This window comes from Delphinapterus leucas, chromosome 8 (assembly GCF_059928025.1).
Source record: "Delphinapterus leucas isolate spDelLeu-1000000601 "Yukka" chromosome 8, BTC_Dleu_Yukka2, whole genome shotgun sequence".
Taxonomy (NCBI): Eukaryota; Metazoa; Chordata; class Mammalia; order Artiodactyla; family Monodontidae; genus Delphinapterus; species Delphinapterus leucas.
In genome coordinates, this window is record NC_143136.1 from 73240786 (window position 1) to 73267129 (window position 26344).

At 37.1% G+C, this 26344-nt stretch overlaps 1 protein-coding gene across 1 annotated transcript in view; it reads left to right on the forward strand.

Annotated features, from left to right (window-relative positions):
- Positions 1–26344, forward strand: part of CCDC148 (coiled-coil domain containing 148) — a 268876-nt gene that overhangs the window by 185485 nt on the left and 57047 nt on the right. Inside the window, exon 11 of the mRNA XM_022569774.2 lies at positions 13853–13993. Coding sequence (XP_022425482.1) covers positions 13853–13993 — 141 coding nt within the window. The remainder of the gene's footprint in view (positions 1–13852; positions 13994–26344) is intronic.

Below are 26344 nucleotides of genomic sequence, written 5' to 3' on the forward strand. Positions count from 1 at the left end.
AAATAGTTTGACAATTATAAAGTTAAACTTACGCTTAACCATATGACTCAGCAATCCTACTGCGTATGTATCTGAATGAAATGAAAACTTATGTTTATACAAAAACCTGCAGCAAATGTTTATAAACAGCTTAATTGTAATCGCCAAAAACTGGAAACAACCCAAATGTCCTAAAACTAGTGGGTGGATAAACAATCTGTGGTGCATCCACGCAACAGAATGTTTCCCAACAACACAAAGGAATCAACTTCTATACGTGCAACAACATGGGTGAATCTCAGGTGCGTTATGCTAAGTGAAAGAAGCCAAGCCCAAAGACTACTGCTGTATAATCCCTTTTATATAAAACTGGAAAAGGCAAAACTTACAGGGTCAAGAGACAGTAAACAGGCCTGAAGCCACTGCATAACGAGTGAAGGACTGACCAGCCTAGGAGAAGAGGCAGGTTAAAGTATTTTTCAGTTAAAGCTGAAGCTGCTCTACTTATATGAAAGCAAAATTTAGTTCTTTCAGACGTCAGTGAAGATCTTGTTTTCCTATTATTAATACTTTGTTATCAACTGGGGAAAATGGCACAAGTCTCTTATGTCCTATTTAGTTCTAATACTATTATGTATTTACTAAATAAGCTGTGGGCTGAGAATAGATGTAAAAAGCTGAAATAAGTCTTTGCTCTAAAAGAGGTCCCTTGCCTGATAGAGGAGGCAACTTTAAAATAAATGATTTCAATTTAGTGAGATTAATTTTATAGTAATTAATTCACTTGGATACATACCAGTAGGACTGGTGAGTCATATGGTTATGTCCTAGAGGTGGTGGTGACACCAAAGATAATTGTCTTATCGTGACTGGATCCAGGAAGGCTTTCCAGAGAAAGAGATGCTTGAGCTAAGACTGGAAAAGTGAATAACAATTTCCTACTAAAACAAGAGTTGGGTCAGTGATCAGGGTATTTCAGAAGTAGGAAAGATTATTCAAAGGCATGGGGAACTAAAACAGCATGGCATGTTTGAAGAATTGCATGTAGTTTGTTATAGGTGCAAGTAGTATGGTTTGGGTATAGGGAGGGTAAAGAAAGAATATTCTTTGATAGATAATGGGGGAAATGTTATGTCATGCTAAGAGTTTGAATTCTATCTGGTAGATGAGAAGTTGAAAACTGATAGCCTAAATATGAAATTGGGGCTTCATATATTTGTTTTTTAAAATGTGGGTATTTTCAACATTAAAATATTGGAAAATGTGCATACAAATCCAGACTTCCAGATTCTCTTGAAAAATTGGAATATCTGGTTACCTGGACCCTGCATTTCTATGTGGCAACAACTGGTGAGAGTCAAAAGCAACTGCCTTCCTTAGGTGCCTTTGGGTGGAGCATGTGCCTGTCCATCTGGGTCCAGTCCCTACTACCACTTGGGTGTCTTACACCCAGCCCCCTTTCCTTGCTTTTGATATTTGCCTGGCCCCAACAGATATTTGAACTTATGCCTCTGCTGGAGACAATGGGGAACCATTGAAAGGCTTGAGGCAGTGGAGTAATATCAGATTTTTCACTATTAAAGGATTTTTCAGGCATGATGTGGAGGATGGATTGACATGGGATAAATCTAAAAGTGGGGAGTCCAGTTAGGACTAATTCTCAAAGTCTAGGAAAGGATGATGAAAGTTTAACTGAACTTAGTAGCTTTGGGGCTGGAGGTGTCATAAAGGAGTCTAGACATATTAAGGAGGATTTAGTGACAGAATGGGAAGGGTACTGGAGAGAAAGGAGTCTAGAGTGGCTCTTGGCTTGGGCAATGGGGTGATGATCTATGATGCCATCAACCTGGATAGGGAATACAGGTCCTGAAGGAAGGATAGTGATTCTGTCTTTGAATGTATTGCTTTTAGAGGGCTGTGGATTACCCAGCTGGCAGTTGGAAATATGGATCTAGAGCCATGGAATTGGGCGTTGTGACCACATTCATGGCACTGGAGGCCCAATGGGCTGAGTGAAAAGGAAAGAACCGAAAAGGAAAGCCTGGGAACACCAGAGGCAAAACAGTTTTAAATGTAAAAAATCCCCAAGACATTTGCATATAATGATGTATAGAATTATTGGTCAGTTACATTAGCTCTGTAATGACAGATAGGATCTTTTTTCTAGCTGGGAGTAATTATCTATATGCAGGAAACTTGCAATAGAACATAGACTTAAAAGACCAAATTCAAATGTCTAAATCTCCTGGCATAAGTAGCAGTTAGATTCACACCATCATGCTTTATATCTTCTGTTTAATATGTTTTTATGGATTAGGACAGAGTTGTCTCCTTGGCTGAATAGTATATAATTTTTTATAAGGGGTCATAGCTATTCCTTCAAGAAATGTATACAGAATAAGTAATTAGAAGGTTGGGAAAATTGGAAGAACTTATAAATGAGCTGCAGTGGAGTTGTCATTTAGAAGCAAAACTGGTTTAATCTTGAACATAAAACAAATGAATTCAAAATAATGCAGATTGTTCTAGTTTTTTATCTGCTCAGAACATTCATTTCAGAGGTTTACCAAGACTTTATGGAAAAGAATAAGATTTCCCATCTCCACGAACATATTGTAATATCAGTATAGCATCCTGCCTCTTTCTTAGTATCTATTTGGAAAAAGTTCAAGGTGACAGGATTTATCATCTTGTGCATGCTCAGGGAATTGATGTCTGTAACTTCCATTAGCATTTTTGGGGATCATCTGAGTGAGCCCCCTTTGCATGCATATAATGGTTCCTTAATTTTTCATCTTACCTTTTATCTTCCCCCTCTCCCTTTTTTCCTATTGCTTTTATTTTTCCCCTAGGAAGATACTGCTTATTTTTTCTGATATGTTCTGACTGTTCTTTCTGCAGGAAGGCATTCAGGCAATACGCATAAATCAATATGCACTATATCTAGTTTGAAATATTTATTGCTGAATAACATACTAAGTGAAGGGGGGTTTTGCTGATCATAATGGAAGTCACTTTATGATTTTTCCCAGTTAATCTTCTTGTGATCTCCACTTCTCTTCTTGGCCCCCCTTTATAAGTAAGATGTAATGAGTTTGTGTGAAGAGATTAAAAGTATTGCCAAGTTCTTTATCTGTTGTTGATTCTGTGCTATATCTAGAAAGAACTGTGTTGATAAGTAAGAAAAGTATTCTCATTGATGGCTTCCTATTTGGGTCCTATGCGTTAGGAGATCCATAAACTGTAATCATTTTTTATCACACCCTATAATCACTTTCCTTAATTTTTGTTCTCAGCAGTGGTCTCCATTTCATAGCTCCAAAATTATCTTATTCTCATTAAAAAAAAAAGTCTATTCCAGTGGTTACTGATCTATGAGCATTTCTCTTAAGGTTTTATTCATTAAAATAATAACTCTAAGGGAAAAATATCAGAGATTTGAGGCGTATGGTTATGCTAGTATAAACCTATGAATTTAAAAATAGTTTACTAATACTTATTTACATTATATAATACATATCTCCCTCTTTCTCCCTATAGACAGCATACCATCCTAATTATAGGAAAGGATTCTAGATAAGTCATCCTTTCTGTAATCTATTTCACTTGCATTAATTAGGCAAATGCCTTGTTAGGCAAATGTGCTAAATATTTTATTTGTATTTTATTTTTAACCATAGCTTAAGATAAGAAAGCTCAAATTGCAGAATCAAAAGTGTAGTCATTTCTGGGGTTGGTGGCTTTGTGGAAAATCCCTGATACTGAAATTAAACTTAGGGCTCAGCAGAAAGTTGTCTCAACTTTCTTGCAAGATGTTTGTTAGATCACAGATATCTTTAATAATGACTTTTACAGAGTACCTTTTATGAATTTAGCATTGTAGTTGGTTTTGTAGATTACAAAAAATTGTCTAAACTTTGACCTCAGAATATAAGAAGCATATAATCTAGTTGGGAACTGGGATATGTATGTGAAATGGCTAATTAACAAAACCTTTTTTCTTTCTTTTTTAAAATCTGAGATATAATTGACATAATTTTGTGTTAATTTTAGGCATACAGTATAGTGATTTGAAATATGTATATATTGCACGAAATGATTATCACAATAAGTTTAGGTAACATTCACTACCCCATGTAATTACTATTTTTTTCTCTTGTGATGAGAGCTCTTAAGGTTAACCCTCTCAGCAGTTTTCAAACATACAATACATTATTGTTAACTATAGTCACTATGCTGTACATTATATCCCTAGGACTTATCTTATAACTGGAATTTTGTGCCTTTTGACCCCCTTCACCCATTTTGACACTCCCCACCCCCTGCCACTGTCCCTGGCAACCACCAATCTGTTCTCTGTATCTAAAAGTTTATTTTGGGGTTTGTTTTTTGTTTTAGATTCCACATGTAAGTGAGATCATACAGTATTTGTCTTTCTCTGTCGACTTGTTTCACTTATCATGATGCTCTCAAGGTCTATCCATGTTGTTGGAAATGGCAGGGTTTCCTTCTTTTTTATGGCTGAATAATATTCCATTGTATTTGTGTACCACATTTTCTTTATCCATTCATCTGTCAGTGGACACTTGGGTTGTTTCCACATCTCAGCTATTTTAAATAAAGCTGCAATAAAGTTGGGGGTATAGATATCTTTCAAGATAGTGATTTCATTTCCTTTGGGTAAATACCCAGAAGTGGAATTGCTGGATTGTATGAAAGTTCTATTTTTAATCTTTTGGGAACCTCCATGCTGTTTTCCATAGTGGCTGCACCAATTTACATTCCCACCAACAGTGTACAAGGGTTCTCTTTTCTCCACGTCCTCTCCAACACTCATTAATTCTTATCTTTTTGATGAGAGCCATTCTTATTCATTAACCAAGAAATATTCATTAAGCGCCTACTTTGCGTGAGGCACTGTTCCAGGAGTGGGGTTAGAAAGTAAAGAAGGCCAAGTCTCTGCTGTCATGGAGTTTAAGTATAGTGAGAAACAATGATAAGAAAATAAATCAACTGATCAATAATATAATATTTTCCAGTTTTATTGAGAAATAATTGACATACCTCACTGTATAAGTTTAAGGTGTACAGCACGATGGTTTGATTTACATTTATTGGAAATGATGACAATAGCTAAACAATAGGTTTAGCTGTCCATCATCTCATATAGATATAAGAGAAAGAAAAAAATTCTCCTTTTGTTGAGAAATCTTAGGGTAATAATATAATTTTATATAGTGATAAGTGGAATGAAAATAAAGCAAGGTAGTTAAAGAGTGCTTGGATGTCATCTATTTGTAGACACTATCAAGGATGCACATCAGAGATTGGATTGACAAATGGTGGAGAAGTCATTAGGAAGGGGCCCTGAATGACCTTGAAGGACAGATGAGCAGGAGTGAGGGCTTCTTGGGCAAAGGCCAGTGACAGAGATAAACATGGGTGTGTAGCAGTAGAGAAGAGAGGAAGAGACAGGAGGAAGAGGAAGGTCTGGCCTATTTGCTCTGGGGAGTAATAGGAAATAAAGTCATATGCGTGAGGTCAAGTTCACATATGCCTTAAAAGATTGAGTCCTCCTTTGAATAAGGTGATGTCCAAATAAATAAATGGCCATAGGAGCCACTTGAAATGGTGGCAAATGCAAAGCCACTGCTATTAGAATCATGTGTAAGGGAGCAAAAATATGTGAAAATCCAATAGACAAATATCTACTGAATGGGTTGAATCAAAATGACACTGAAGTCAGGAAAGTCAGCTAGAAAGCAATTGCAGCAATCCAGGAATATAGTAAACATTTGTGTAGCACTTATGCTTTCTTATCTCATTTATTCACCCATTCAGATATATTTATTGAGCATCTATTAGGTGTCAGGTGGTGTGTAAGGCACTGGAGATACCATGGTGAGCCAATCAGATATGGTCCCTTCTTCATGGAGATCACAGTCTAGTGGGGTAACAGACACTGGTAATGTAATCACAGGACTGAATGTCTGATTTCAAACTGTGATAAGTACATTGAAGAAAAAGTAAACAATGTTATGGGAGCATGCAGCTAGAGGGCTTTATCTCCTATAGGGTGGGTGGGTAAGGCTTCCCTGACAGACACTGGAGCTGAAATCTGGGACTAAGTATTGGTTAGGAAAATGTGTGGATGAGGCGAAGAGGAGGGGAGGAGCATTCCAAGCAAAGGAAATGGCATGTTCAACATCCATGTAGCTGGAGGAAATGTGGCTTGTTTAGGGGCTGGATGATGGCCAGGGCTCCTGGAGCAAGAGGGTGAGTCTGTGATTGGTATGAGGTTAGGAGTTGGGGCTGCAGACATAGGCAGGGCCAAACCCTAGAGGTCTTGTAGTCCATAGTTCGGAGTTCAGACTTCACCCCAAGAGTGCTGGAAACCACTGAAAGTGTAGGAAGTGAGATAGCGGGGTGGGCAGGGAATGAAACCAGAGTGGATGCAGGATATATCTGGGTAGCTCTAGGATGGGAGCCCTGAAGATAGAATCGAATGTGGGTGCAAGTGATAGTTGGATGCACAGTCTACAGGACTTGGTAATGGATTATATGTGGAGTGTCAGGGACAGACAGTGTCAGGATGATTCCTGAGTTTCTGGCTTGTGCAAATTGATGGTATTTGCACAGCAGTCCTGTAAGGTGTGTGTCATTGTTATCCCATTTTACATTATTCCGGAGTTACAGGTGGTTGAACAATGTACCCCAGGGAATGCTGTTAATAAGTCACAGGGGTAGGACTCAAGGTTTCTGACTTCAAAATCTGGGTTCTGTCATCATGCTTCTGGGTTGATTGTATTATAGAAGGAATAAGGACTGTGGCTTAATGATGGCAACACAGTAGCTTTGGTCTTTATATCAGAGAGCCATAGAATCTCAGCATTGGAAGCGATTATAGAGAACATCCTGCTGTGTTTTTCAAGCTTCTTTCACTGTGACCTACAGTGAGAAATGTATTTTACATCACAAATGAATACACACACAACACACACACAGATACATACACACAATGGAAATTAAAATTTCTTGAAACAGCATTACTGTAATGACATGAGATGCTCTCTGATATTTTCTTCCATAAAGAAATGCTAGTTCCCATCCATAAAATTTATTTCATTATCCACTAATGTGTTGTAACCCTTTGTTTGGAAAACCGATTTAGTTTTCATTTTTCAAAGAGGATTTGAGGCCCAGAAATGGGAAATGATTTCCCTAGATCTCATAGCCAGCAGGCAAGTGATTTCCTGACTGTTAACCCCATTTTCTGTCTCCATTATACAATCTGGCTTTGTCAGCTTCGTAAATAAAAGAGACTGATAGATTTGTAACTTTTGTCCCTTAGGAAAAAATATATGTTGATAGTTTTCTACTTATTAACATTTAGTTTGTTTCTTCCTCTGCAAGTCTTGTTTTACACTAAGGTTAAGACCCTCTGGGACCCAATGAAAGGAAACTTTGCAAGATTTTATTTGAAAAGAAAAGGACATGAAACAGTCAAGATAATAGTGCATAATCATTGAGATTCTGTAAACGACTGATAAAAAGTCACAGAAAATGGAAAGTAGTTATCAAAGAGAGGTGATAAAAAATGCACTTACGGGGCTTCCCTGGTGGCGCAGTGGTTGGGAGCCCGCCTGCCGATGCGGGGGACGCGGGTTCGTGCCCCGGTCCGGGAGGATCCCACGTGCCGCAGAGCGGCTGGGCCCGTGGGCCATGGCCGCTGAGCCCGCGCGTCCGGAGGCTGTGCTCCGCGACGGGAGAGGCCGCAGCAGTGAGAGGCCCGCGTACCGCAAAATAAATAAAAAATAAATAACGCACTTATGAAGTCACCCAAGAAACCAAGGGACAATTGTGAAACCAAGAGGAAAAGCCAAATCTTTCTGCTAAGCAAAAATGCTAAGAAGAGTATAGAAAGCTTTAATAATGTATGCGAAATCACAGGTACTGTATTTCATGAGTGGAGTTTAAACATAAATGGAACACATTAGATAAAAAAGCTTAGTTAAGTAATATTGAAAAATGGTGGGACATGTGCAAAATTTAATGGAACTATCACACTGTTGAAGATTTAATAAAATGAAAATTTGAAGTTTACTCAGCTGAACTGAATTTAGAAGCTTATAGAAACATTTAAGGAGAAGACAGAAAAGGATTTGCTTGACACTTTTTTGGACACGTCCTCTAACATTGCTAGAAATAGGAATTCATTGTTGAAAATCCTGACAAGGTTTTCTGGATATTTTCCCTGAGGCAATCAGAGGTGGAGCTTGGGAATCCTGGAAACAGCTATAACCAGGAAAGCAAGGATCCGTCATCACAGGGTGGAAGAATCAGAAAATGGTAGCATGTCTGAAGAGGGTACCTTTCAGAGAGAAAGGGGAGAAAGGGAAATACTGTCAATCTAACTGACAGGCATAGTCTCAGAGACTTTTCCATGCATTTACCAACAAGTATTTCTTGAACCCTTACTATGTGCCAGATGCCATGCAAGGCTCTGGAGACAGCCCATGAATAAAACAAATCTGGTCCCTGCCCTTAGGAAGTTTGTAGCCAAGTGTGAGATATAGGCAAATCCCACATGGTTCCATGCTGATGTGTGCTGTAATACAGGAGAGGGACAAGGTGCTAGGGAAGTAGGGAAGTAGGGAAGAGGCAGCTGACCTGAACATGGTAACTTAGGGAAGGCTTCCTGGAGCAAATGATGACTAAGCTTAGGGCTGAGTAGGATAGGGAGAAGTTAGCCAGATGAAGCGTGAAGAAGATAGCTTGCTTGTTTCAAGGATTACTTCACACCATGTGCTTAATGCCTTTATAAAGCATAGGCCCGGCACACAATAAGCCTCATATATGGCAGTTTTTAATATTTTATAATCATCAGTTACAGGCACTGGTCAATGGTACTTTTCCCATATAAAACAACACACATGATACAATGGTCCATAAATAATGGCAGATAGAATTCACATTTAATGTTTAATTGTCTGTTATTATTTAACAGGCTTATAAAACACTAACGTTCCTCATTGCAATTCATTTTGCTTGAAGAAGACAGTTGCAGAGCATGCCATATTGTGGTCTCTCTATATAAGGAAAATATAAAATAGAATCAGAATATTAGGACTTAAAGAAAGTATAGAACTCACCTGACCCAGTCCTCCCCTTTAACATGCAAGAAAACTAGGTTAGCCATTTGCTCAAAGTAACATTGTTGTCGGTTAGTGGCAGAGAGAAGACAAAAAAGCTGGTATTCTGACCAGCAGTTCAATACTCATTTCCTTTATACTGCATCGCCACTTAGAGTTATTTTCAAAGCTTTCAATTTTGATGTAAAATTGTGTTAATATTGTTGCCTTGATGTTAATTTCCCCTATTGCCTTTGAAGTTTTCATGGGTTTCATTTTGTGTTTTTCTAGTACTTTATTCACCCTGAAAATATGTATGTTAATTAATTTCCCTTGAACCATTTAACTTTTACATTAAGAGCAAGGGATACATGTAATAGTACTAACCATTTTCATTTTAAATCCTTAATTTATTATTTGCAACAGATGAACATATTTTAAACTTCATTTGTTCTCTGTTAGGTTAAGGTTTCATTCAAAGACTGTATTAACTGAAGAACTGGGAAAATGTCCTGTAGTTAATAATCTAAATAATGCTTTCCTTATAATGCGCTCCTGACTGCCACTGTGGTAATGTTCTTTTGTGGTTGCTAAACTTGCATTTGTTTCATGATTTATGGTGTGTGCCCCATTTAAAAAACTACCATAATCTTATCTTTTCTGGAGAATAGGAGAAACATCATTTAGACTTGCAAATGACAAGGAGGGCAATTGGGTAAATTGGATAAACTGGGTTACCTGAGTTTTATTGATCTGGTTATTTTCTTGCTATACTTACCTTTTTAAACAGAAATCTTGACCAGTTATAAGTATTTGCTTATATTTGGCTTCATAAATCATATGACATCACATGTGCAGAGGTCATTCAATGATAATTCCCATAAATTAGTCTTAAATCAAAAGGTGATAAGACTAGTTCCAAAACACAAACTTCTTTCAACTGAAATTTATAGAAATAGTCTCAGTACTTGGAAAGGATGAATGTATGCTATTTTTCTTTACATTAGTTCACTGCATCTCTGGTCTCATTGTCTGAGAACCTTGAGACTACAGTCTTTTATTATACAAATCTCTTTGGACATACATTATATTTTATGGTTTATTTTGTTTTTTTACAAAAATTTTAGTATGGAAAAATGTAAAAACATACTAAATCTATCATTACTCAACTTCAACAATTATCAGCTTATCAGTCAAATACCCTTACGTACTCTCCCATGCCCACTGGATAATAGTTAGCAAATCCCCAAATATCATATCATTTCATATGTATTTCAGTATATATCTCTAAAATTAAAGACTCTTTAAAAAAAATAACCATACTATGATCGTACCTAAAAGCTTTAACAGTTTCCATAATAGTATCAACTAACTAGTCAATATTGAAATATCTCTAATTGTTTCAAAATTTTTTTACATTTGGTTTATTCAAATCAGAAACCAAATATTATCCACATATTGCATTTGGCTGATAATGTTTCTTAAATCTCTTTTAACTCATATATTCCCTTCCTTCTTTTTTCCTTGTAATTTGTTAAATCCTTGAAAGTTTTTCAAATTTCAATTTTGCTGATTGTATTCCCATAGTGTTCTTTAATGTGTTTTTCCATTGACTTAATTTTCTGTAAACTGATAGATAGGTCTAGAGATTTGATCATATTCATTTTCACATTTTGGCAAGAATGGTTCAGGAGAATGTTGTATACTTATACCAGGATGCCAAAATGGCTGCTTGTTTCTCTGTGATGTTAAGATTATTCAGCGTTTTCAACAGTTGTCAGCCTGATCCATCCATTATAACGTTTCCTATCAGCTGTCAAAATGAAGTTTTTAGTAGCAATTGATGATCATGAATGAGGATCCATTATTTCATTATGTGTTGCAATATGGTATATTCTCATGCTATCATTTATTTTTATTTATTTGGTTCCACTTTAAAATGTTATTTTGGTAAATTAAATAGGTACTAATTGAGCACCTATGATGTGCTAGCACTCTGCTAGACAGTATAAGGGGAAAACAAAATATGTATATATCATGGACTCTGCTCTAAATGAAAATAGAAACATTATGCTCAAAATGATTAGAGAACAGTTATCATATGGTAAGTGAAATAAAAGAGAGATGAGTGTGGGTTGGAGAATGTTTCATGGAAAATGTGAGACACGTGGTGGACCAAGAAGCACTTTACGAAATAGGGGGGAACAGAGGGCATTTCAGGTGGGGGAATAGTTTGGGTCACGCCATGAGGCTGAGAACAAGAATGGTGGTATAAGGAAAGGCACAGGAAAAAACCTACCTAGAGATTATACATTAGCTAGGTTAAAGTAGGGCATTGGTTGAAAGTGAGAAAGCTAAATTATTTAGGTCATATTTGGAGAAATTGACATCACCCCATGAGCTTTCTGGTATTGTTCTAAATACATTTGGCACATAGACTTTGGGTGGACTAGGAAATTACAGCAAAGTGGCTTAGGGAAATTCAATAGTCTAGAAGCTGATTTGTTATAAATAAAAGCTCATCTGAGCTTAAGAAATATAAGATTGGTTCAAGTAATAGGTAAAATGTAAAGAATTAGTCATGTTGATAGATGTACATAGTAATAAAAATGGAAACTACAGAGATACTTGTGGTTTCACAGAACAAACAAGATTGTTTGAAAGAAGAGGCAGATGCACAGGGCTTGGTGTGAAGCTATGGCAAAGTTAAAGAAGTTGAGTTTAATTTTGGAAATGTTGTGTTTTGGGTGCACATACATACAGCAAAGTCTTTAAGCATTTGTTAGGATGGGATTGCAGACAAAAATGCAGAGTTGCTATTGTACATTTTAGAGTCAGACCAACAGAAGTGATAGGTTAACTCATAGGAGAGGATGAGCACATCAGATAACGAACAGAGAGAGGCTGAGGTTGAGAAAGGATAGCAATAGAGTTGGGGGTATAGGGTAGACACAAGAAGCAGGAAGAAGAGAAGAAGGTAGTATTCATTGGTGGAGAAGCAGGGGAGAACAGTGTTATAGCCGAGGAAGGAAAGAGTTTTAAACATGAAGAGATGGTTGACAGGGTTAAGTACCAACCATGAGGTTAAGGAAAGAGGGACCGAAAACTATCCTTTAGGTATTCAGGAGAGTGATCCCTGGTAGCGCTTGATAGGACACTTGATTTTGATATAGCATGTTGCAGATGGAAGGTGGGTACAGAAAGGAATAGTTGGGAAGTAGGAGGTCAGGACAGAAGGCATAGATGATCTTATTCTAGGAACAGGGTTCAAAACAAGAAGATAAATATGGCCAAGATAAGCAGTAGATGGGGAAACCTAAGTGTACTTGAAAATCAAGGGTCTGAATTTCCTTGGTTATTTTGATACATAGAGCAAAATATATTTTTAGAAAATAAACTTTGAATAATGAAAGTGCAAAAAGAGCTTAACTATTTAGTTATTTTAGCTCATCATATTTCTATGATATTTTATTCAATTTTCACTTTATTTATTACCATAATGAGTCATGCTTATATCAAATATGTAAGGCAAAGAGGTATTAAACTGAGAATGCTAGTTTCTTCCTTTTCCAAAAAAAATTTCTGCATACCTCTCCATCTCCCTCCTCTCTGCTTCGTTAGCTACGTGTGTACATGGAACATGTGTTTGTTTTTATTTTGTTAGTTTCATTGGCTTACTGCTTACAAAGATAATACATGTTTATTGTAAAAATGTCACTTGGCATAGAAAGGCTTAAGGATAAATTTTTAAAATTCCATGAAATGCTACTATTCAGAGATAACAATTATTATTGTTTTGGTAAACCTCCTTCCAAATCTCTTTCTATGTGTAGATACATAGATGATAATTTATATTAATGAGATCATACTATAAATGTGGTTTTGCACCTGCTTTTTTGCATCTAATAATATGTTGTGGATATTTTCTATGTTGATGAATATGGAAATATAGATCCTTTTTCAATGGCAGTCATTGTATGACGATACCATAATTAATTTAAGCTATCTCTTGTTGCCAGACACTTAGACGCTTTCCAGTTTTTCTGTTTAAGCAGAACTGCAGTGAATATTCCTCATGGGTACATTTTTGTGCACTTGTCCAGTTGATTGTCTTCTTTGAATAGCTTCCCCAAAGTGGGGTTGTGGGTCAAAGACTATGCATGTTTTCTCTTGTGATATGTATTTACATATTGCCCAGTGTCCTCTAGAAGTGCTGTGCCAATTATACTTCTACCAGTAACACCTGTCAGTACCCAGAAATTTCTTTTAAATGTCTTAACATTTTTTTCATCTTCATTCAGGCTCATTTTATTCACTTACAAAAATCAGGATGAAATATATCAGTAGTTCTTAAAAGTTTTAGGATATTAGGACCATTTGAAAACTGTTGACCAGAAACTGGAACTATTGTTCCAGAAAATCACAGCTGTGCAAAAACACAAAACTTTCCCATAATACTTATGAGAATTCACAGATCCTTTGAAGTCAGTTCACGGACTCTTTAGGATTTCATTCCATGAATCCAAGTGAAGAATCTCTGAATGAGGTGATTTTAAAGTTGCTTTCTCCTTTTAATACTAACACACACACATCTTACACATACATCACACACTCATGTGCACACAGAATTTTAATGTGTACTTGGAAAATCTTTGACAACTGCTAGATTCAGAACCTAGTCTCCTTGTGATCTGTGAAATCACTTGAGTGTGTATAGTTATTGGAATGAATTTCTATTTCAGGTTCGTCAGTGGCGAGCCCACCAGGAAGAGGTAGCAAGACTGGAAATGGAAATTTCTGCCAGAAGGAGAGAAAAGGAAGAGGAGAAAGAGAAACAGTGGAAGAAGAAGGAATTGTTACAAAGAGAAGAGAAGAAAAAAAAAGTATTTATACTGTTGCTGTGAATGTGTGAATGAATGTTTAATTGCCTGATTGAGATTTGATTGACCTTGGTGTTTGGCATGGAATCCTCATATGCAGCTCTTAGAAAGATTCATAAGGTTCTAGTGGAGTCTTGCTTAAATATATTTGAGCTTCAGAGACATGGAGGAGAACCCACTTTATTGACCTTCACAAGCACAAGTACATGTGATTAGAAGAGATGCTGTAGATAAAGAAAAGATAGGGTTTGTGATTGTTGTTAAATCGTGTACTAAGTAGGGACATGGCAAAACCAGAGGTACTGGGGTACCATTTTGGTTGACTGCAGTACAGCAAATGACTATCAAAAGATGTCCTTATTGGGAAAATACATTATACTGGGGTCAGTACAATTCATAGAATACCAAAAGGCCCTTTAAAGAATTTACTTCTTGATTTATTATGTGTTAGATTGTTTGTTTTTTCATATTGATACAAATTCATCATCTACTTTTGAACGAACATTTGTTTCCCAATCTTCAAAATATTAATCAAAACACTTATTTTTTTTAATTTTTTTTTTTGGCTGTGCCATGCAGCTTGTGGGATCTTAGTTCCCCAACCAGGGGTTGAACCCATGCCCTCTGCAGTGGAAGCGTGGAGTCCTAACCACTGGACCACCTGGGAATTCCCCAAAACACTTATTAACAGCTTTAAAATGATTTCTGACAACCTGTGGAAAGTAAAACATATTCAGAGGAGATTTTTAAAAAATATATGGGATATTTGTTTAGATATTTTGTTTTTCCACACCACAAAAGTGATAGAATTTACAGTAAAAAATATTTTTCTTTAAGATTTTATGACTTCTGTGGAAATGATTCACAAAAGGCAATTTATGATCAACTCCATAACATAATGAAAGGAACTTCCATTAACCTGTACACCTGTATTGGCTTGATCTGCATGATATGTAAAATGTTTTCTTTTGGAGTTGCTTAAAGTGCTAAGAATGACTAATTCACAGTCCTTGATGAGTAAATTTTTGCTTTTGTGAACACAATTGATTTTATATGTTCAACCAGGTTTATGAAGCTCTTGTCTAGAAGTTTTTCCTTTAAAATTAAACATGAGGGGGAAAAAAAGGCACTATGGTTTTTTAGCTAGAAGTCAGATTTCTGCACTTTATACTTCAGTTGCCATTATTCTTGCTTGTTTTGTGCTCTTATATCAGCAAATTGGTGTAGAGTCAGCATGTGTAAAAAACAACACGTAGAGAAGTTATATGATTTTTGACAAAGTAAGCTGCAAAGAAGACATAATTTACAGTCTAACTTCTAAGGAAGTTGGGTGGTTTCATCAAGTCCCCATCAAGAGAGAAACTCATAAATATCAATCATGTTTCAAATAACATAGGTGAACTATACACATCTCTGTGGGAAAACTTAACAATTATTAACTATTATGAAACTACATATGCTTAGAGATTTGTCATATACCTGGGCACCTTTCATAGCCCTTCCTCTCTATGAATTAGTATAATCATGAAAAGTACCGTATTTTTAAGCATTTGTTTGCATGTAGTGTCATTTTAAGTGCCATATAAAGAGATTTAGATACAGTTCCGCTTTCTGGGAACTTACAAAGGCAGTGAAAGAATACACAAATTAGTAACTCAAGTATTGAGAATTGAAGTAAGTGCATTTCATTATTAAATTAAATTTGAGTTGGGGAATTGGCATGGTTATACAGGAATGGATAGACAAACTGCTTGCTGTTTTCTCCTCAGTCTCTTAGATTTCTGGAAATGAGAGAAAGGTGTTTTGAAAGATGAGAGAGAGACCTTTGTTAGCTTGCAGATAAGCTGTTGACATTTGGCTTGAAATTTGGCCTGACACCAAAACAACAACAACAAAACAAACAGTGATGGACGGAATAATTAAGCTCTAAGCCAAATTCATGGTCAATCTCTTGAAAGTGTATGGGCCCGAGGCATATATTTTATTTAATTTATTTTCTTTTAAAAATTATTTCTTACATTTAGAAAAAAATTTAAAATACAGAGATTGATGTAATAAATACATTAGTACTCATCACCTAGCATTGAAACTGTTGACATTTTCATTCTGTTTCAGGTTTATTTTATTTTATAGATAAAGTTGAAGTCTTCTTTTGAGGACTTAACTCAGTACCATTTGCCTTCTTACCACACCAAAGGCAATCTCCATCATGAATTTTATTGTTATCTTTCAGGCTATCTATTGCTTTTAACATATTTTAATATGTATTTCATTTCTCTTACTTCTCTCATGAATATTACCACACTATTATTCTGCAGCATGTACTTCTCCATTTACCCTTACATTTTGAGATATAGCCATGTTAATACACAGAGAGCTAGTTTATTCTTTTAATGGCTATATAGTGTTCCACTGTAGAACTAGGATACCATTTATCCCTTCTTTTAGTGGATAACATTTAAGTTTCTTAAATTCTGTTCTTGAAAGTGTGCTGCAGCAGCCACTTCGTACATATTGACCAGGGCATGTATGCACAGCTTTCTCTAGGGTGTCCCTGGGGTGGGTGGGAATCACTATGTTGCAGGATGTGTATGTTTTCAACTTTATATAAGACTTTTTTTTTTTACTTTATAAGACATTAAAACTATTCTTTTTGACTTTGGCCAATATGCTAAATGGGAACAGTATCTCAATGTTTTAAATTGGATTCTCCTGGTCACTTGTGAGATTGGAAATCTCATGTTTATTGGGCAGTTTTCTTCCTCTCTGAATTGCTTATTCATGCTTCTTGTCCACTGTCTATTTTTTCTTTATTTAATCTATAGATGTTCTTTATAAATTCTGAATATTATTTCTTTTTATCAGTTACATGAGTTGCAAATATTTTCCTTCATTGGTCATTTGCCTTTAAATTTGCCTCAGTGTCTGTAGTTCCACGGAAATTTCAAATGATCAAATAATCGAAGTTTTTAAACTTTATCTTTGTGAATTGTGCTTTCCTTTATGAACTATGACCTGGTAGTGAGAACATCTCTGCAGAGAGCTTTTATGTTTGCCTCTGCTAAGGGCCCTATGCATTTTACTGGCCCAGGACCAGTTTGTATATTAACTTTGAGACTTGGGACCCATGCTGTGAGCTGGGAGTGGGTGCTGACTTAGCACTCATGCACAGCACTGGGGTTCTGCACTTGGCCCTTTTCTTCCTCTGGTCCCAAGCAGAAAGTTGGCTCCTTTGTCACTCTCCTGGGGAGTGGTCACGGTGTAGCTAGTTTCCCTTGTGTGTATGGACAAATCCTATATGATTTCTTTCTCTTCGTAGGTAGCTTGGTTCCTGCACCCATGTGCACAGGTCCCACAACTAACACTGAAGGCCTGGCCACCAGGTCCTCAGATGTATCTCAGGTCCAGTTCTCCCCAGGAGTCACTTGGCTTTGGCTCCTTCTCACTGCTTTGACTTTGAGTTCCATCTTTATTTTCAGCACTGGGACACTGGGTGTGTGTGTGTAGTTGTGGTATAGTTTGTCCAAAATTTCTGTGTTTAAAGTGGGAAAAAAGATTTCTATGTCAACTCAGGCATACTGACCAAAGTTCTGACTACCTTTATATATACTAAACGCAAATCTAGATTCCCTTTGTTTTAACTATTTTACGTGTTGGAGACAAATTTTAGTTCTTCAGTGCTTAATAGAAGCTTGGCAGAAAACCCCCTACAGACAGCCTCCCCCTGACTTGAGACTGGTTGCTTTATTACCTGGTGTTCTGTCTCTCCCCATCTACTGTTTCACTTGCCTGTCTCTTCTCGTCAGAGAGCAGCAATAGAGGTAGAGAAACTATGCCATGCGTAGAACCCCACATTAGGATTTCTGAACAAGAGATCAGCTTTATCCTAATTCTTCTTCCCAGTAATTTGTCTTTTAGGAAATAATATTTTCTTTTTGTGGGAATAACATAATTTGTATCCAGTGGCAAAGTTTATCCTAGTAGTTGCCCAGCTCCTTGCAAATGTACATTTATTAGATCACTTTTTTCTTTTGTGCTTTAAAACTCTAATTGAACATAATATTCAGTTTTCATAGTTTTATCTCAAGACTCAAGGAAAGTTTTGATTCATAAGCTGTTAGGTGACAATGGTAATATTTCAGAAGCATCTCTCCACTTTTGCAATTGTCATGGTAAAATCAAGAGATGATGCCTTTCCATAAACTATCCCTAGGAGCTATTGTAAGAAACAAGACTACCATGCTAGATGAACCTCAAAATGCCTGATATGTAATATTGGTCCCAGAACCACCCTTTTACTAGGTGTGGCTCTTTGGATGGCTTGAATAACAAAAAAATTGCTCTGCATCACAGCATTTTAGGAGGTTTTGTTGCTGCATAATGCTTGGCATTCTATGGGATCCAAGGCGAGGATATTTTCAGCCTTGCTCCCAAAATGGAGATTTTAAGCAAGGCTCACAGAAAAAGGAGACATATCCCTTCCTTGATTTATCGTGTCACAGTTCCCTCCCAATTTTCACCAACTCTGAATCCAGCATTGAAACCACTCATATTGCACAACTGAGGGGTGGGGAACATAGTCAGAAAAGTCAGAATAACTCCACCAGCCATGTGACCTTCAGCCTTATCTCAGAGATGTTTCTGGGGAGCCTCAAGTGACATTGCACCAGTAAATACCAATAGACCCAGTCTTCAGTAGAACCTTGGCACTTAGGTGCTTCCCCTTGTCCTCAGGTGACCTGGCAAACACTCAGAATTATATTCATCTGACAGATAACCAGGGAAGAGAGGAAAGAATCTAAAACAAAAGAGGGGAGGCTATCTTAATCAGAATGCAGGCGAAAGGGGTGGAACAGTACTACTTCTCAGAAGGTTCAAGAAACTCTGTGCTTAGGAGGGAATCCAGAGTACATTCAGATCAAAGCCATTCTCTCTATGTGGGGATTTATGGGTTCTTATGAGAGTAATTCATCATGATATTATGAAATCTCTTCTCCAGTGTTTATCAATCTAATAATATACTGATCTAAAGAGCCAAGAGTAGAAAAAAAGGTGGACACAGAGAATGGTAAAAAAAAAATTCCCAGGTTTTAAACTCTGCTTCTTCAAGATTGTTGGGACTTAAAGGGGCCAATGAATAGCCCCGTGACAGACAGCCTTCTAAGATGGGGCCCGAGACTTTCTGCCGTCCCGGGATACATACCTGTATAATTGCCAGGACTGTAAATACCTAATTAGGTTATATTATATGGCACAGACAACGTTGAGAAAGGGAGATTATTTGGGTGGACTTGACCTAGTCACATGAGCCCTTTAAAAGCAGAGAGGTGTCTCTGGCTGGTCACAGGATGGGTAACCAGAGATTTAAAGTATAAAAGGGACTTGACCCACCATTGTTGGCTTGGAGATGGAGGAGATCACATGGCAAGAAATGTGGGTGGCCCCTAGGAGGTAAGAGTGGCCCTAGCTGACAGCCAGAAAGGAAATAGGACCCTGTAACCTATAGTCCTATAATTGTAACAAACTGAATTTTGACAAAAAAAAAAAAAGAAAAAAGAAAAGGAATGAGCTTGGAAGCAAATTTTTCTCTGAAGCTTCCAGATGAGAAATCAGTTTTGGCAACACCTTGATTTTAGGCTTGTGATGTCATGAGCAGAGAGCCTAGCCATGCCTTTCTGAACCTCTGACTTATAGGATTCTGAGCTAATAAGTGAGTATTGCTTTAAATTGCTAAATTTGTGGTAGTTTGTTACACAGCAATTTAAAAAATCAATACAGATTTTGGTATCTGGACATGAAGTGCTACTATAACAAATACATAAAAATGTGGAAGTCTTTTTGGAGTTGGGAAGTGGAGACAAGTTGGAAGAATTTTGAGGAGCATGATAGAAAAAAGACTAGAATGCCTTGAACATACCGTTAGTAGAAATATGGATAAGATGTGGCTGATAAGGGTTCAGAAGGAAGCAATGAACATATTATTGGAAACAGGAGAAAGGAGGATCACTGTTATGCAGTGGCATAAAGCCTAGGGAATTCTGTCCTGCAGTTAGATGGAAGACCTTCCTAAATAATGAACTTCATATGTAATGAACTAAGAAGATTTCCAAGGTGTTGAAGATGCCACCTGGTTTTGTTTTTTGGGTTTTTTTTGTTTTTGTTTTTGTTTTTTTTGCTACTTATAGTAAAAAGGAGAGAGATAAATTGAGGGAAGAACTGTTAAACTAAAAGGAACCAGGACTTGATGCTTTGGGAAACTCTCCATCTATCCTAATGGCAAAAGACTCTAGAGTTAAGAGTTTATTTCCAACAGCATGGCATAGGGAAAAGACTGAAAGTGTGAATGTACAACCCTTTGTTATAGCCTCGGAAAGATCAAAGGGTCAGTGTATCCATTCATATAAGCAACACTTCCAAGAGATAAGGGGTGTTTCTCATAGATATTCTCAAACTAGAGAGCCTCAGAGAAGTTTAAGGGCAATTTCTCACAGCCACATCAGCAGGAGGCCAAGAGAGAGAAGGGTTCATCTCAAAAAGACCTGTGTTTATTGGCTTTTTTCTAACAAGGTGAATCCCATAAAATCCACAAAAGCCCATTTGGTTCTTGGGGAACCAAATGCTCTGGGGAGCAGAGGGAGGGAGAAAGACTGATTGGTCTAACTGGATCCCACTTAGACTAAAATGACGTAAGATATACTGTCAGTTTATGTAATGTACCACTGGGGACCAACTGAATTGTGAACACAAACAAAAAACACTGTGGCAGCACTCAGTCATGCAGTGACATTCAGATGATCTCAAATTGGTTTACAACACTTTTTTACATTTTTATAAAATGGAGAATATGGAATATAAAAACTCGCATAGACTCTTTCGACCTTAAAAACATGTCTTTGAACCTCTCTGAACGCCAGTTTGACCTCTGCTCTAAAATCCGCCCACCCAGATCTCTCACTGCAAGCATCTCTGCATAGGGACCACCTGCAGCTAGAGCTGGAGTAGCCCCATCTGGCTGAGGACCAATCTGTTGAACTACTTCCCACCTTCGGTTTTGTGGTTCTCTCAATTACTAACTCCTAGAAATGTGATCTTGCAGTCAAAGTTTGAGCGGGTGTTTTTCTTTTAATTTTTGGTACTTTTATTTGAAAATCTGATGAAATACCCAAAATATTGGCACCATAAAACCTAGTAGGTAAATTAACTATCAGGATATTACAATGGTCAAAAAGAAAAGATAGTTAAGGTGTATTTTATGTAGAAATGACTCCAAAATAAACTGGGGGTTCAGACTTTATCTTCTGAATATTTAACCAGTCCTCTGAATGATATTGTATGAGTAAAGAAATGAATGCGGTATGGGAGAAAAGAAAATAAATCAAGGATCATATAATTTAAAAATATTCATAATGTTCCTTATTTTGTCATTAAAATTTAGAAATGAACATTAACATAGCTTATTAACTGATTATGACCTTCTAATATGAGTCTAAATGTAGGGTCAGCTCTCAGTATATGAGTCAATAGGTGACAGAAAAGTAGGATGGTAATCCAAGAGGCTCACTTTTCTGGTTTCCATGTCTTTTAAAAGTGAAGATTTCCATTAGAACTTCTTTTTTAAAAGTGGAAATTATGGAATCTTCCTACTCTTTGTCAGGACACAATTTTAAGAAAAAGTCAGATGGAGGGGAAAAGATACCCTAGATGATCAAGAGACAGATGTATTTGTTTTTCTGTAAAAGATTTCCCAGTAGGCAGTTTTAAAAGTCTTAAAAATTAACTCCAGGTGTCAATTTTTGGCTGCATTTTCTGTCTAGGTCTTGATTATTCACAGTGATAGATTTAATTAACAGACACCTATACAGTGCTTGCTATGTGCAAGGCACAGTTCTATGTTCATTTAATCTTCTTAGTAACCCTAAGGGGTGGGTACTAATATGATCTTCATTTTATAAATGAGGAAACAGAGACACATAGAGGGAATATAATTTCCCCAAAGTCACATAGCCATTAAGCAGTGCAATTAGGATTTGAACCCAGGAGGTCTAACTCCATCGTTCATGATTTTAAACACTGTGCTGTGCTGCCCATCACGGTGATTGCTGTTTGCTATTAATTTTGTGATTAATCAATTTTGAGAAAACTTGGTTTCAAACTGTTTGCTTTAGGGTAATTTTCATGGCTTTGATCCTGTCCTAGTGTACTCAGAACTGTTAAATTGATAGGTAATTGATAATTTAAAATCTCCTTAGTAGTCTGCTTACTAGGAGTATTTCTTTCATGTTTTACAGGTACATGCAGTCTGTCTTATTAATATTCTCTCAGGATTTCTCTCCTTGGGTTAATGAACCACTATAGCCAAACACTTTACAAGAAGCCAGACCATTATGGTTTGATCACAGTTGAAGTGTCAAGTATAAGACATGTGTTATGAGCAGGTTAAAAAAAAAAAAAACAGCTTCATTGCCTCCTTGGTGTTGCTCTTTTGTTAAGTTGACTGAAGAAAATATTAACGATTTTAATTGTGATTTTTTTTTTTTTTACCTCTCAATATCTTATTTCACAAGAAGAAAATTTCCACAGGCTTCCAACATTGCATCTACCAACCTATCAGAATCTGTACCCACTCCCTACCTTCCCTCCTTCCACAATGCATTAAGTATCTGTACTCCTGTCTATGGCCAGCCCCTTCACTTATGCACAGAATCCTATTCCCTCTCTCCTACGCAAGGTCATCCAAATCTCTCTCCCACCACCACTTCCCCCTTTTATTCTAGATCTTTCCTATTAACCTATAAATATACCATTCTCCCTTGTATTTAGAAACACACTCTCCCTTGACCTCATGCCTCCCCTGTTAAGAAAATCTCACCATCCTGTAGCCTCTACACACTGTCCTCGCTTCATCCCACCCATTGTCGCTTGAGCCATTTTGTCCCTCGACTCCAGCAAAGCTGTGCTTGTCAAGGTCATCAGTGCTCTCCATGTTGCTAATTCCAGGGGTCTGTTCTCAGTCCTCACTTTACTTGAACTATTAAGATGGAAGTGATCACTGCCTCCTCTTTGGAAAACTTGATATTTAGCTTCTAGGAAGCCACCCTCTGTTCTTTTATCTCACTGGGTTCTCTTTCTCCATAAACTTGGATGGATCCTCCTCATCGTTCTAAGTCTTGGAGTTCCCTGGGGCCTCGGTGCTCTAAGTATGTGTACTTTCTAGGTGATCTCAACCAATCCAATGTACTTCATATGCCATTTGTATGCTGACTCAAATTACCAATTAATATCTCTGGTCTAGATTTCTCTCTTGAACTGCAAACTCACACATCCCACTGCCTCAAATCTAATTTGACCCAAATGTGATCTCGTTTTTCTCTCCAAACCCACTCTTTCCCCCATATTCCTTTTCTCAATAAATGGAATCCTATTCTCCCAGTGCTCAGGCCAAAAGCCTTGATATTTTGACTCTTGTTTTCCCCCCTCACACCCTATACTCACACCCTTACCTATTGTCATGAATAGAAGGCTCTGCCTTCCAAATCAGAACTATTATAAACCTCTTACTCTTCTAATTCATTTCTCTCCCTCCTCCCTTTCTCTTCCCTCCCTCCCCCTCCGTCGATTTCCCACGCAACAGGCAGAGTGATGCTTTTAAAAGGTATGTCAGATTATGTCATTCCCCGCATTACGCTCAATATCTATTGGATCTCATGTCCTGCGACTTCCCCCATCACTCCTCCTGCTCCAGCCATCACAGCCTATTTCTTCCTCCTCGAACACCCTAGCACATGTCCCCTTAGCCTTTTGCACTGGCTGTTCCTTCTGCCTGGAAGAGTCCTACCCCAGATGTCTGTATAACTCACTCTCTCACTCCATTCAGGGTCACGCTCAAATGTCATCAGAGAGAATGTCTATCCTTGACTACCAAACTTAAAATAGCATCCTCCTTCCTTGTCACTCTGTCCATTTACCCTACTTTATTTTTTTCTTGGCATTTATCGTTCCTCTGACATATCTTTATTTATTTATTGACTGTCTTCTCTTTCTCTTCTAGAATGTAAGCCCTGTAAAAAGGGGGGATTTGTCCATTTTCTTCATTGTTTTATCTCCCGTGCCTGACACAAGGCACTCAATAAATATTGTTTGAGTGAGTGAATTTAATGATTGAGCAGAATACAACTGTACTTTGATGTTGAGATATAGAGGAAAATATGCCAAACTAGGAGGCCCTAACAAGGTGGATGACCTTGGGCAAGATATGTAGGCTCTGCAGGATTTTCCCTCCCCAATTGTAAAATGAGGTGTTTGAATTAAATGATTGCTAAAATCACCTCAGCTCTAAGAAGTCATGATTGAATGACTCTGAGGTTTGATTACTTTTCACTTTTCACTCTCCCTGACACTTCAGGCTTTGAAATACAACATCCTCAGTATATATACTCCCTTTTTAATGAATAGTGAAAAGAGAGAAATTAAACAAGATTACAGACAAATTCATTTTAGCAATATCAACATATGACACGATCATTATGTAATACTTCAGTGCCCAGACTGAAAATAGACCTTACTCCTAAAGAAGACATAACAGTTATTTTTAAATCCACCTGGAATTTCAATTAAGAGGGAGATAACTAATGTGTTTACACCAGAATACTTTCTTGGCTCATCACGCTCTAAGGACATAAGACTACATCACAGCAGAAAATAGCTATTGCCAATTCGAGTAGGTAGCTCTGCTATGGAAAAAATGCTCACATAAGTGACCAAAGTGAAATCACCTAAAAGATTCATGTTATTTACTTACACATATAGACATCACCTACTTCCAAATAATTTATCATAAAGGCACTAACGTTATTGTGCTAGATATCTACCCGTTGGGGCGTATCTACTCTCCATCCTGCTCTGTGTCCCAGGGAGTTGTCCTGTAGAAGGCTCCCTTGCCCTCTGGCTTCTGATTGTGTTCAGTCAAAGTGGAGCACTAGAGATGAGGATGAGGGAGGAGAGTGAGGTTGGGAGAGCTGCTCCCCCAGCTCCTGGCCCTGCAGAGTTGTATTGACCAGCTGTGTCCTCCACCAAAGGTCTCAGCCCCTGTCAGGTGGCCTTCCCCACACAGCCTTCTCTGGCTCTCGGTAAAGCAGCATGGCTACTACATGATCCCTTGTGATTGCCCTGCATTCTAACCTTCTTTGTCATTGTCCCCTTATTACATTCTTCTGGATTTAACCTAATTTTGAGTGTGCCATCTGTTTCCTATTAGGAATCATTAAAATAGAAAATTAGTAAGAGAATAAGAGACAAAAAACTAAGAGGATGGGAATATAGTTATGTCAGCAAACCAAGACTAAAAAGGGATGCTGTAATTGAACATGGTTAAAGTTAAAAGGAAGCATTTAGCTCTTATTTGCTAATAATAGACAACATCTAGCACATCAGGAGCTGGCAGGGGGAGGGAGGCAAACCACCCAGAAGAAAGCATTTTCAATAGAAGTTTTACTGAGTGTAAATCAAGCCTTATATGATATTGTGTTAACCTTTATAAGGCCTATGGCATAAAATTAAATCATAGCTCAGTGAAACTTTTCTACAGAAAGTGAAAGTAATGCATGCAAGGTGATAAAAAGTGAAAATGTTATATACAAGGATATACAGTATTTTTGTCATTTAATTTGATATGGGAATAGAGTTTAAAAACTTCCAGAATGAATAACAGTCATGTCCCTTGGATATTCCTTCTAAATTTTGATTTTTTTTGGCCAGACTTTTAAAACATCCTTTTGTAATTATAAAGTCTTTTATGTCCATTGTAAATAGTTTGGAAAATACAGTCAAGCACATAAAATACAATAAATATCACCTGAAATCCTAAACCACTAGCAAAAGGTTAATAATAATGTTCATATATTTTTTTCTATATACACAAAGATTTTAATTTAACTAGATGATACTGCATATATTATTTTTAACCTGATTTTTTTCATCCATCAATATATCTTGCATATTTTCCTCTGTATTCCTACCACATAATTTTTGGTGTTTGCATAGTGTTTCATTATGTGAATAATTGCATTTAACCAATTTCTTATTTGGTGGTGTTACAATATTTCCAATTTTTTTACCCTTTTAAGGCTGTAATGAACATACCTGTATATAAATCTTTGCATAGGTGCCTGCATATTAATTCTTAAACTTTATTTCTTAATTCTGAAGGCTTTTGCTAGTTAACTTCCCTATTTATTCTTCAGAAAGAGTATGACAATTTATCCTCTTACTCTAGGTAGATGTGCTTGTTTATCAGATTAGAGATTGGTGGCAAAAAGGTTCAAGTTTAGGACAATGAAAATAAGTAGCTGAAATACA